The sequence below is a fragment of the Zalophus californianus genome, chromosome 3, assembly GCF_009762305.2.
Source record: "Zalophus californianus isolate mZalCal1 chromosome 3, mZalCal1.pri.v2, whole genome shotgun sequence".
NCBI lineage: Eukaryota > Metazoa > Chordata > Mammalia > Carnivora > Otariidae > Zalophus > Zalophus californianus.
In genome coordinates, this window is record NC_045597.1 from 194,316,216 (window position 1) to 194,328,530 (window position 12,315).

Below are 12,315 nucleotides of genomic sequence, written 5' to 3' on the forward strand. Positions count from 1 at the left end.
TGGGGTGGGGGATCGGAGGCCCCTCTCAGGCTGGCATGTGCCCCCGTGGCCTCATCCCATGGGGCCCACCCCTCCACGGGGGGGGCTTGGACAGCCCCGGTGGGCAGGCCAACAAGTGCCCCAGGGACCAGGCCCTCCTCAGAGGTTGGCAGCAGCGGGCATGGGGAGGATGGGCGAGCCACCCGGCACGCACCTGGCCTTGTTCCCTGAGTCCATGAGGTCCTGGATGTCATTGTAGGAGGTGACGGCCAGCTTGGAGAGGTCCTCCACGTACGGCCCCAGCAGCGGGTGCTCTCTCACACGCAGGTTGCCCTTGTTCTTGGGATTCAGGAGGTCACGGACACGCTCACAGTAAATCTCCATGTAGCTGACCTGCAGGGCAGAGACGTTCCATCAGGGACCCCCCCAGGTGTGGTGCCGGGGGGCAGTGGGGGTCACCATCCAGGACCCCCAGGATAGGAGGTGTGCGGGCCTTCGTCAGAAACCCCCAAGATGGAGGGGGGTTGCAAGGGCTATCAGGAGCTCCCAGGTGAGGAGTACAGGAGGCATGGGGGCCACCAGCAGGGACTCCCCCAAGGTGGGGGTGCAGGGCCGTCATCAGGCACCCTTGGGATAGGGGTATGGGGGCTGCCTGCTGGGTAGGGGGAGGCGTGCCAAGGACTCCCATCCCCTGTATGAGTGCCTGAGCTGGGGTGTCAGCCCACCCCCTCCTGCTGGCCTCCCCCCACCCACAGCCGTACTGGGGGCCTGTCCAGCAGGGACACCCTGGGGCCACCGTGGCCATGGCAGAGCCAGGTTATGCAGCTCGGAGACACCTGTCCTTGCAGCTGGCCCAGAGCGCTACTAAACAAACACTCGCTGAGCAGAGGACCGTCCCTCGCTCCTCCGTGCCCAGCACGACTCCCCGTCTGGAGTGGGTACGCCGGCATGGGTGCCGCGTGCATGAGTGAGTGACAAGCTCGGGGTACCAACCAGTGGTGGAGACTCGCTTTAAATCAGAAAAGCATTGCTGTCCATGCCTGGAACCCCACCCCCGCCCCATGCTGGAGTCACGGACACTCGGAGAGCCCCACCTCCACGGAGTAGGACATGTTGTCATTGGTCGTGTCGTTGATACGGGAGAACAGGTCCTCGCAGAGCTGCAGGGCCAAGGACATAGCGTCAGACAATGGGGACAATGGGGCTGTTCCTGAAGCCCTGTCCCCCGGGTGCTGTGGGCAGCCTGAGTGCAGGCCAGACACGGCTCTCTGGGCCCCTCTTGCTCCCTGATAGTCCATCTCAAAGGCACTGAGAAGGCCTGCACCCAAAGAGCAGCTGTCTTCTGCTTAGGTCATGGAGTCCTCACGGATGATATCTGATCCTTTCCTACACTCTGAGTGCCATCTTTGTCTGCACGGAGTGCGTGGGAGTCTTTCATGCCACAGACTACCTGGTGTTCTCCCCCGCCCTGGCCAGGTCAAGCACTGACCAGCTCAGATCCAGAGGCCCGGCCAGAGGGGCTGGGCAGGGTGGTGGCCAGGGTCCCAGCAGTATCTGAGGCATCTGTGTCTCAGCCTTCAGTTAACCGAAGGCTGCGCCTTGTCCGGGCATCTCTCCCTGCCCAGACCACCAGCCCTCACAGCCTCCCAGGGCAAGGTCAGCCATGCCAGTGGCTCTGCCCCTCCAGCACCCCATGACAGGGCCTGGGCTCCAGCCTCTTCCTGCCCCCCACCCTCCCAGGTTACCTTCCTTCCTTGCTCCCTTCCCCCTGGGACTCCTCTCCTGGGGCGCCCTGCTGGGCCCTTCTGTCCCGGCTGGTGCAGCCCTGTCTGGTTGGCCCTTACGAGGCCCCGCACCGCCCTGCCCCCAGCCCGCGTGCCTGGGGGATGATGCCCTGCTGCTCCTTCTCCTGCTTGCCCATCATGGTGTAGGACTTGCCAGCCCCCGTCTGCCCGTAGGCGAAGATGCACACGTTGTAACCCTCAAAGGCATGCTGCAGCATCTCCTCGCCGATGTCCCGGTACACCTGCTTCTGTGAGGCGTAGTTGATGTCCTCAGGCTGGAAGACGGGGTGGCACAGCTGTAGGAGGCTGGGTGCCCCCAGGGCTTGGCCCGCCATGTTCACTGAGCACCCACCCAGCTGCTGGGGGCCTCACGGGCGTCACGGGCAGTGCAGCGTGGAGGGATACCTGCCCCCCACCCCCCTCACGCTCCCTGCAGAGGGGACCCAACCCTGCTCGGCAGGGTGCAGCTTCCCAAAGGAGGGACTGGGAGGAGCTGGCCAGACGGGGTGGGGCGGCCGGGGCAGAAGGGCATTTCAGCAGAGGCAACCTCCTGCACCAGGGCTCAGAGGCAGGAGCCTGAGACACAATGCTCAAAATCGAGGCGGCCTTGGGAGTGAGGACAGGTGGGGCTGGAAGGGCAGGGCCTGGAGGCCCGGGGAGCCCCGGGACCAGACCACCGTGTCCGGATGCTCTCCTAACAGAGGACTGCTTTAGGCAGGCCCCAGGGGTTACCCTAACAACGCATGTCACTGCTCAGGGTGACCTTTCACACACAACGGCCTTGGGAAAGTAGTCCCCCCACCCCTCACCCCGAGCAGGCACTGCTGGCCCCTTCCCTGGGCCTCACACCTGTCCCTCCCTCCCCTGGCCAAGCAGTGGCCCTGGTTAGAGAGACACACGCAGCGCCTGGTGGAGCATCTGCAGTGCTGCAGCCCAGCCCCCTGAGCCCCAGCCCAGGTTACCTTCCTTCCTGGTAACTCTGGGCTTACCGAGGTGTGCGACCAGTAGGAGTAGTCGAAGCTGAAGCTTTTGGGTGTCTCCTTGGGCTGTTTAGGGTTAATGATGGCTGCAAAGAGGACAGGCATGGCAGTTAACACTCTGCGGGGGGAGAGGCGATCAGCATGTGGTACCTGCCCGCAGACAGGTGCCCCAAGGCAGCGAGGCGGGGTCCCCAGAGGCCTCTGGCCCCGGACAAGCCAGCCCCCCAATGGGACGGGGCTAGGGCTCCAATTCCAGGCAGACAAGCCTTGTGTGCCCCTTTCCTCTGTCTGGTGGACCCTGCTGCCCACAGATGCACTGAGGGCACCCACACTGGCTCCTTCCCGCAGACGCTGGGTCAGCCGGAGACCCTGCAGCCCACCCCGACCCCTCGGTCCAGCCCTGCTCCCCACCCCACCCCTCTGGGCCTTGCCGCATCTGCTCTGCATACATGCGTCCTAGACGCACCCAGAAGGCTGGGGCACCCGGGCTCGGTCGAGCTCTGCTTCCTGCGGGCCCGCCATCCCAGCATGCTTCCTGCGTGCTGTGCGCAGCACGGGCTGTCCCCTCGCTGTGGGATTCCATCACGGGGCACACAGCTCGTTCCTCCTGCCCGTGTGCCTCTGGTGCTTTCCAGGCCTGCTCTCATGGGCTCCCTGGCACTGTCCTCTGCACAGCCCCCCGCCCCCGCCCCCGCCCCCGCCCCCAGCAAGCGGCATGCGGCGCTGTCCAGAGGCACCACGCCCAGAATGTCGGTTCTTCAAACCAGGAACGAAGCCACGAATGCGTGGTGGTGCCATCATCCACCGGCCAGGGCCAGGCAAGTACCCCAGCAGGCCTCCAGCCCGAGGCTGCTTTTTCCCAGGCCTGCAAGTACCCCTGCCCCTAGCATTTCCCACGCCCCAGAGCCACAGGCCACATGTGCTTGGTGGCCAGGCAGGAGACACCGAGGCCCCCAACCCCCATTGGGCCACCCCGCCCGCTGCCTGCCGGACCACCATCTGAACCTACAAAGTTCCAGTCTGACGGAGGACCCTGAGGCCCAGTGTCTTTGCGGGCAGGCCCCTCGGCCATTTGCTCGGGCTGAGCACCCTGCTCCAGCACGGGCATCACCTGCAGCCTGTCCCCAGGGCTGACTTGGTTTTGGGACCTGGACCTCAGATTTAGGCGTTCTGGGAGATCACCCAGCACGTTTGAGAAACCAGCGGGCAGGAGCAGGGGACTGGCCGTCACAGCGCTGTCCTTGGGGCCGAGCGCAGCTCACATCCACGCTGCCTCTGAGAGCGAGGCTGAGGAGAGCCACTGCCCTGCTTTCAACTCCTGCTGAGACTGAGGATGCAGCCACTGGAACCCCAAGTGCAGATAATGCCGGCGCCATGGAAACAACAATCACAGCACCTCCCGAGCCAAGCCTGGGCTGGGCCCCCAATGCCCATGCGGCAAGGGGCCAGGTCCCCTCCCCGCGCCCTGCACAGGCCTAGCCCCCGCCCCCTCCAGCCTTCTCCCCTGTGTCCAGCGTGACCCTTGCCCAGTTCTGGGTGCTGACCTCGCTCTGACCGTGTCCTGGTGTTGGGGTGTTTGCCATGTACCTCTCAGGGACTACGGGCTCCCTGAGGCGGGGGCCCTCCCAGGAACAGAGCACAGGTGTGCTCAAGGAGCACCGAGAGGGCCGGGGACAGCTACCCGTGAGGGACCAAGGGCAGGAGTGGGCCACAGGAGAGTCCGCCATGAGGACCGTCCAGCAGAGGGGCTCCGGCGCTCAGGACCTGCCTGTCACCTATCTCCATTCCCCCCTGGGGGCCCCATGGGGTCTTGAGAAGTACCCTGTCATTACAGACGGGACCTGAGCTCCAGGCACAGTCCACCTGGGCCTGGCTCCTCATTGGCACCTCCAAACCCTCCCCAGGGCTGACCGGCACACCAGCACCTGCAGTCAGCCTGCCACACACTGGGACAGAGCCGCTTTGCTAGGGAGAGGGCCACCTTTGCCAGACTCTTGAGTTTCTCCTTGTGCGGGATTGAGGGAGGAGGAGGGGTCCTCCCGGGGCCTGCTCCCGCCAGGCCGGGGGGAGCTGGGCCCCTCCAAAGGGCGTACAATACAGGGTGCACAAGGCACGGGCACCTGCCAGGGACAACGACGTGGCTGGTGAGGGCCCCAGCCTGAATAGGGAAGGGAGGCAGGGAGGAAGGACTGACGAAGCCATTTTCTCTGTCTACAAGCCAGTGCGGGCTCCTTCCAGCACCGCCAGGGTCTAAATGCTGAGGAATTTTGTGAGCCTGTTGTTAAACTGGCCACAGGGCGAGTATTTATATCAGGGAAATCAGGCACGTGCGTGTGTGTGCGTGTGTATGAGGGCATGAGTGTGTGTGCACACGCATGTGTGTACGTGTGAGCATGTATGTGTGCCTGCGTGTGCACGTGAGCGTGAGTGCGTGCACGTGTGAGCATGCATGTGCACATGAGTGAGCGTGCATGTGTGTACATGTGTGAGCATGCGTGTGAGCATGCATATACACGTGTGTGTGTGCGTGTGCATGCGTGTGTGAGCGCACGCACAGGTGAGCTGATTTACCAGCAGGCCACTGCTCTGCACTTGCAGGATTTGGGAGAGCCCACCGCAGCAGACCAGAAGCTCGGCGGGGTCTCAGGGAACAGTTAGTTTGACACCCGGGCACTGGCATTCCTCATCCACAAGAGCGCTCACCCCCTCACCTTCTCCCAACTGACCAGGAAGGCTCCTTGGCCATTGGTGTGTCCCCCAGCCCCCTGCCAGCCCCTACGCCCCGTCACTGTGCCCCTTCTTGATGCTGCAAGGCACAGCCCTTGTCCCTGCCGGTCCAGCTGCATCTGGCGCTGATGTGTGCGTTGCCCACCTTCCCACTGGAGTGTCGCCCCCGAGGGCAGTAAGAGCCTCTGTCCTGCTCTCCTGGGGCCCCAGACTGCAGCCTCATAAGGCTCGTGCTCAGCAAATGTTTGCTGACGACTTGAAGGGGCCCCATGTCCACCCTGCTCTTCCCATGCAGCCACAAATGATGGCGTGCATCACAGAGCCCGGGTGTCCCTGTCCATGCCTCGGAAACTGTCCTTGCCCCTGTGGGACCTATGGGGACAGCACACGAGGCCACCACCGTGGCTCTGAGAGCAGAACACCCATCGCAACTCTAACAGGTGGCGGGCCTCCAGGGGAGAAGGCAGCTCCCGGCCCCGCGGCTGTCCCGGATGGGGCTGGCAGGACAGACAGGCACCCGTCCCCTAGGCTGAGGCTGCTGCCCCGGCCCGGCGGCCTCCAGGGCTCCCCTGCGGACACCATGAACAGGCCTACAGGGGTGCCACCAACTCCTCAGCCACAGCCAAGCTCCCTTCTGCGGGCTTCCATTCCCAGACTCACTCTATTTGGAACCTAGAACATTCTAGAACAGTGACGGCAAATGGAGGCTTAGATGAGTTAGGCATTTGCAACACCTGGGTCTGTGCACAGGGCTGCTGGTTGACAAGGGCCTTTGGGAGAAAGACCACTATGAGCAAAGAAGGGTCTGGAATGTTCCGGGGGGGCCATCCAGAATGGTGGTCACTGCCTGAAATCACACTGGGACCAGCCTGCCAGGATCCAGGAGGAGGGCTGGAGGCAGGAAGGCTGGGCGTGAGCCTGTGGGGCCTGGTTAGGCTGGGGGCAGGCCCTGGATGCATCGGCCCTGTGGCCTTCGTCCAGTCCCCTCCACTCCAGAGGCACTGTCCTGGGTGAGAGGCATCCTCCCCAAATCCACATCCACTTAGAACCTCAGCATGTGACCTTCTTTGGAAACACGGTCTTGGAAGATGAGATTAGTAAAGATGAGATCATGCCAATTAGGGCAGGCTGTAAATCCAGTGACCCGGGTCCTTATAAGAAGTGGGGTCCACCAGAGACAGACAGACACGTGCAGGGAAAAGCCCACGTGAGGACGGAGGCTAGCCCAGGCCTGTGGCAGCCACCACAAGCAGGAAACAGGCCAGGAGTGGATTCTCTCAGAGCCTCAGAAGGAACCAACCCCACTGACACCTTGATCTCACACCACTGGCCTCTGGGAAAATCACTTCTGTCACGGCTCATCTGTCCCTAGGAAACGGACTTCCCATCGGTGCCGAGGGCCTGGGGCTGAGGGCTGGCCTACGGTTGGGCACAAGAGGCCAGAGAGGTAGGCCCTGCATGGCCAGAAGGACTCAGAAGACAGGAAACCCTTCCAGAGGTCCCCAAGTCTGCTCTCTTGTAAAGTGGGGTGAGGATACACACAGGACGTCTGCAGTCCTGAGGAACCTACCCAAGCCTGCCACGCACGGACGAAGCTTACACTGTGCAGTTTGGCTGGCTCTCAAAATTGCCAAATCTGAAATGTTCAAGGGAAGGTATCATTCATACAGGTGATGAACACAGGAAAACAAATTACGTTTAGCTGTGAATGTTTCTAATTTGTGTGTCAGGATGGAGCTTCGAGTGGCATGTTCCGGGACCCTGCATCTCCCGTGGGCACCCAGTTTTGAGATCCAAGAAGCAAGTCACCATCCCGGCAGGGTGGAGCGGGGAGGGCCGGACGGCCTCCTGCCCTGACACTCATGGCCTGGCGCCAGGTGCCGACGAGCAAGAATGCGGCCAGAGCCGCCACGCAGTCTAATCACTGGGCCTCGACTATTGCTTCGCTGGGCAAGTGCTCCCTGCTGAACTCGCAGGCTGGCCCCTGAGGCCTGGCACAGCCTTCTTGTGGAGCACCGTCTCCGCCCCTTCTCACGGGCCCCACGTACACTGACAAGGTGGCTGTGAGCCGTCACCCAAACAGCTCCGTGCTTGTGCACCTTGGGTTGGCTTGGGGGACCCCCCGCCCCACTCTGCCCCCGGGTCGCCCGGAGGAAAGCCCATCCTGCCCACTGACCCCACTCCACAGACAAGATTTCCTGTGCTGAGGGCTGGAGGGCATCCTCCCCTCCTCTGGGAGCCCTCAGTCCTCACCCATGCTTCTGACATGGCTTCTAGCACTTTCTACCAGTACCATCACTGCTTTGTTTTCTCCAAGATGAATACAGCTCCCCGAGTGACTGTCTCAATTACCCATTCTTCTGACACTCTATCTCTCCGTGTCTCTGCGTCTCTGTCTCTCGGGCCAGAGGCGGGTCAGAGTTTTCACTCCCACAGCTCATCATCTCCTCCAGCTATCTGCTTCCGTGACGCCTGTCACACCCTGTCCGAGACCACTCCCAAGCTCCAGGGAAGACGGGTCCGACTCTGATGTGTTGTTCTGTATTCTGCAGGCTCCCGGACGGTGTGGTCACCTGTGAGCCCCTCCTGCCAAGACCCTCAGCGACTGTCCAAGGTGATGGGCCAGGCCCCAGGAGGGAACAGGGGTCCCCACACTCATTGTTGATGTCCGGGGTCACCCAACAGTGACACGGCAGACTCTGTCAGCTCCTTGGGCGCATGTCCTCTGCCCACCCAGGGTCACAGCTCCCAGCAAAGGTCACAGTTCCCACCAGGGGTCGCAGTTCCCACCAGAGGTCAGGGTTCCCACCAGGGGTCACGGTTCCCACCAGGGAACAGTTCTCATCAGAGGTTACAGTTCCCACCAGGAGTCATGGTTCCCATCAGAGGTCATGGTTCTCACCAGGGATCACATTTCCAACCCTCGGGCACAATGCCCACCTGGGGTAACAGTTCCCACCGGGGTAACAGTGGTAACTAGAGGCCATGGTTTGCATCCAGGAACCACAGTTCTCACCCAAGATGTCATGGTTCCCACCCAGGGTCACAGTTTCTTTTTTCTTTTTTTTTTTTTTTTAAAGATTTTATTTATTTATTTGAGAGAGAGAGAATGAGAGATAGCACGAGAGGGAAGAGGGTCAGAGGGAGAAGCAGACTCCCTGCCGAGCAGGGAGCCCGATGCGGGACTCGATCCCGGGACTCCAGGATCATGACCTGAGCCGAAGGCAGTCGCTTAACCGACTGAGCCACCCAGGCGCCCAGGGTCACAGTTTCTGTGCAGCACCTGGCTTCCCATCTTAAGGCATGAGTCACACCACCTGAGCTCCTCTCTGGTCACAAGGAAACCAGGCCCCTGGACCAACCCTCAGCTCACACTGGGGCAGATGCTAGACAAGCACCCAGCCTCGGGGAGGACAATGCAGAGATGCATCCTCTATGTCAGAGGGTCCCAGCGACCCGAGCGCTGCTGTCTGTGGCGGTTACCCATGCATCAGCGCCCTCCACAGCTTCCTCCCCACGTCCACGTTCTCTCCCCACGTAGCCTGGGACCACCTCCTCAATAAACCCTTGGCACCCGAATCCTCACGTCAGGGTCTGCTTCCAGGGACCCAGTGGAGGCAACACCATTCCTAAGAGCCATGACGAGACCTCAGATGTGCATGGCCACACCATGCCCAACGGCCCCCAAGCAAGCTCTGAGCGGGGCATCCATGACCTGCCCACCCGGGATGAAGGACCACAGAGCTCCACGGGCTTCTGGAAAGACCACCTCCCAGCCCCCACCCCTTCCCACAGAGCCTACAGGTGCTCAGAACATTCTAGAGACACCTGAACCCTCACCCCCCCAACAGGCCTAGGGAGGCAGCTGCTCTCGGCGCTGAGTGCCCCTCCCCTTGGCCAGCCCCTCCCTCTGAACCTGGATAGCAGGTGGGGTAGGTTACGTGGGGGGTGAGACCTGCCATCCATTCTACAACATCAGGATGAAGTGTGAGCGAGCAGCCGGCACCAATCACACGGTATGGCTTGTACCCCCTGAGCCTGCCGTGACAGCCGTGGTCACTGCTCGAGGGACCCCAGGAGCAAACCACCTGCTGAGCCCAGAATTCTTGTTCTAAGTCACAAGCATGGGGGCAGGCTGTTAATCAGCTGGAGACATAACCCAGACCCTGGCTCGGTTTTTGTGGGACCCGAAACAAGCCCTGCTAACCTCCGTGTTGGAAGCAGAGGTGGACAGGGAGCAGGAGGGTCTCCCGGGGTGCTGCTCGGGTTGTGAGAATCTGGCCACTCATCTGCATGCGGGGCCAATTTGATCCAAAATTTCAAGCCAAAAGAGCAAAGGCCAGGCTCAGAGTGGGTGCTCTCTCCTGCCAGCAGCCTGTGAGCTAACGAAGCCTGTCAGGGCTCATCTGCCTCCCTGAGCACCACACTGTCATTCCCTCTCTTACTACCGCCTATTAGCCTGTGGACTGCAGGCCTCCCCCTCCTCAGGACGGTTGGAGATGACCTACAATCACAAACAAGGCAAGAGAACAGGCTGAATAAAATAACATATAAATGTATAAATGTAGGGCAGCTGAAACAAGATGAGAAATCCGTAACCTCATGTACTGGGTCAGAAAGTGCCCCCCTAATTCACGTCCATCCTGAGCCTCAGAGGGTGACCTTCTTTGGAAACGGGGTCTTTGAAGATGGAATTAGCTGTCACAGTGAGGTCATGCCGAAGCAGGGTGGGTCCTAAATCCAGGGATCAGCGTTCTTTTCTCTTTTGGTGTTTCAAGCCTGTATTTAAATGCTAGTTAGTACACACACCATGGAGGACTGGTTTCAATGATTCTCACTTACACACAGGCCCAGTGCTCACAACAAGTGCCCTCCTGAGTGCCCATCCCCCATCTAGACCACCCCCGCCCACCTGCCGGCTGGTCGGTGTTCCTATGTGAAGTCATGTGCTGACTGCTGACGCCAGCTACAAGCCAAGATGGCCGGACCAGCAGAAGCCGCAAGAGGCAGGAAGGAGAGTCCTCTAGAACGTCAGAGGCAGCACGACCCTGTCAGTACCCTGATTTCAGACATCGGCCTTCAGAACTGTTGTTGGAGCCACCCCCCATTTGTGGTCTTTTGTCCCTGCCAGCCCAGGGAACCAACACACCATGTGGACGAGGAGGGAGCTGGGGGTGCCAGGCTGGCCGCCCCGTCTAGCTGGGCAGCCCGGGACGTGTGGCCCCGAGCGACGAGCCACCCATGGACACCCCATCACCAATACTCACTTGTGGTGCTTCCAGACATCTGGATGATGCACTTGGAGTCTCGGCTCATTTCCCGGGAATTAAAGGGGCGGACGCGTACCGCCACCTTCACGGAGGCCCCGGCCATCTCTCCGGCCTTTGTGGGTCACCCTTAGCAGTGTTGGGAGCCCGAGTGAGCTCGGAGACACCTTGAGAAAAAGGGAGACATGAATTAGAAAAAATACCCAGAAAGGCAGAACAGCTCCTTCTGGTTGGTGACTGAACCTTCTCCCTTCCAAAATCCCACTGACACCTGCATGCGGTGCTAATCCACAGGGACGGGGGACTGGATGGGGCAGCTACAGACGAGAAACACCACAACTCTTGGACGAGACAGCGACGGGACGAGTGCAGCCTGGCTTAGCAAGCCCGGGAAATCTGGAGCCCAACAAGAAACACGCCAATCCACTCAGTGGGAGCCAGCAAGGCTCTCGGTGCCTCTGAAGGCTGGCTTCCAGGGGGGACCAAAAACGGGTGTTGGTGGAAAGCCAGCATTAAACCTGCTATGGGTTGAATTATGTCCCCTCAAAATCTCTGTGTTGAAGTCCTAAACCCAAGGACCTCAGAATGTGACCTTATTTGGAGACGGGGTCCTTGCAGATGTGACCGATGAAGATGAGGTTACGCGGGAGTCAGGTGAGCCCCGAACTCAATATGGAGTCCTTACAAAAGAGAACAACTGGGCAGAGAAGCACAAGGAGAACATCACATGAAGACAAAAGCAGAGGTCGGGGCGATGCTTCTACAAGCCAAAGAACGGCTAAGGTGGACAGCAGACAAAGCCCAGACCGTGGCAGCAGAAGGAACCAGCCCTGTTCACACCTCATCTCGGACTTCCAGCCTCCAGACCAGGAGATAATATGTCTCCGTTCTCTAGGCCACCAGTCTGCGGAACTGTGGTACAGCGGCCCTGGCAGACTCGTGAAGAACCCTGGGCCCCCACCCTCCCCCTGCAGACATCCAGGGCCCGGACCTCCCCCACCACCAGGCAGGAGAGAGTGAGCCCTGCCCAGCCTGGGAGCCCACGGCCCAGAAGAGAGCGGGCATGGAGCACCTGCTACAGGGAGGGGGCTGAGGTACACCCGAGATGCCTAGCCCTGGGAAGCCCGTGCGGGAACCCCCCCAGCCGAGAACCTGGGGAGACCTGCCAGGACCACACCCTCCAGCAAGAACTAACAGATGCTAAAACCACCAGGAAAGGAACATGGCAGCATGAAATAGTGCAGGGAAGAGAAGGAAAGTATTTTCTAAATTCCTTGTAATTAATGTTCTCAGAAAGAAAAGTTGCTACGCCCACGAATGGGTGGAGAATGCTATTTTTAAAAAGGACCATTTAATGAATAAGAGAGTTCCTCGAAATTAAAAATATGAGAACACAAACTTTAAAAGTAAACTAAAAGGCTGGAATTAAGTGATTTTCCAGGAAAGGGGAGAGATAAGACTTGAGGAGTGAAAAGGAGCCACTGAGAGAAAACTCGAGAAAACCTCCCAGGACTGCCAGAGTCGCGAGTCTCCAAATCCAAAGCACCCACCACCCACCCCGCCGGCCGGAGAACGTCA

At 60.3% G+C, this 12,315-nt stretch overlaps 1 protein-coding gene across 21 annotated transcripts in view; it reads right to left on the reverse strand.

Annotated features, from left to right (window-relative positions):
• Window positions 1-12,315, reverse strand: part of KIF1A (kinesin family member 1A) — a 99,971-nt gene that overhangs the window by 65,570 nt on the left and 22,086 nt on the right. For all 21 annotated transcript variants that reach the window (XM_027590356.2, XM_027590364.2, XM_035726726.1 and 18 more), the window contains exons 2-6: window positions 10,738-10,904; window positions 2,753-2,829; window positions 1,859-2,038; window positions 1,074-1,139; window positions 194-372 (exon numbers count right to left, since the gene is read on the reverse strand). In XM_027590356.2, coding sequence (XP_027446157.1) covers window positions 194-372; window positions 1,074-1,139; window positions 1,859-2,038; window positions 2,753-2,829; window positions 10,738-10,843 — 608 coding nt within the window. In that variant the 5' untranslated portion in view covers window positions 10,844-10,904. The remainder of the gene's footprint in view (window positions 1-193; window positions 373-1,073; window positions 1,140-1,858; window positions 2,039-2,752; window positions 2,830-10,737; window positions 10,905-12,315) is intronic.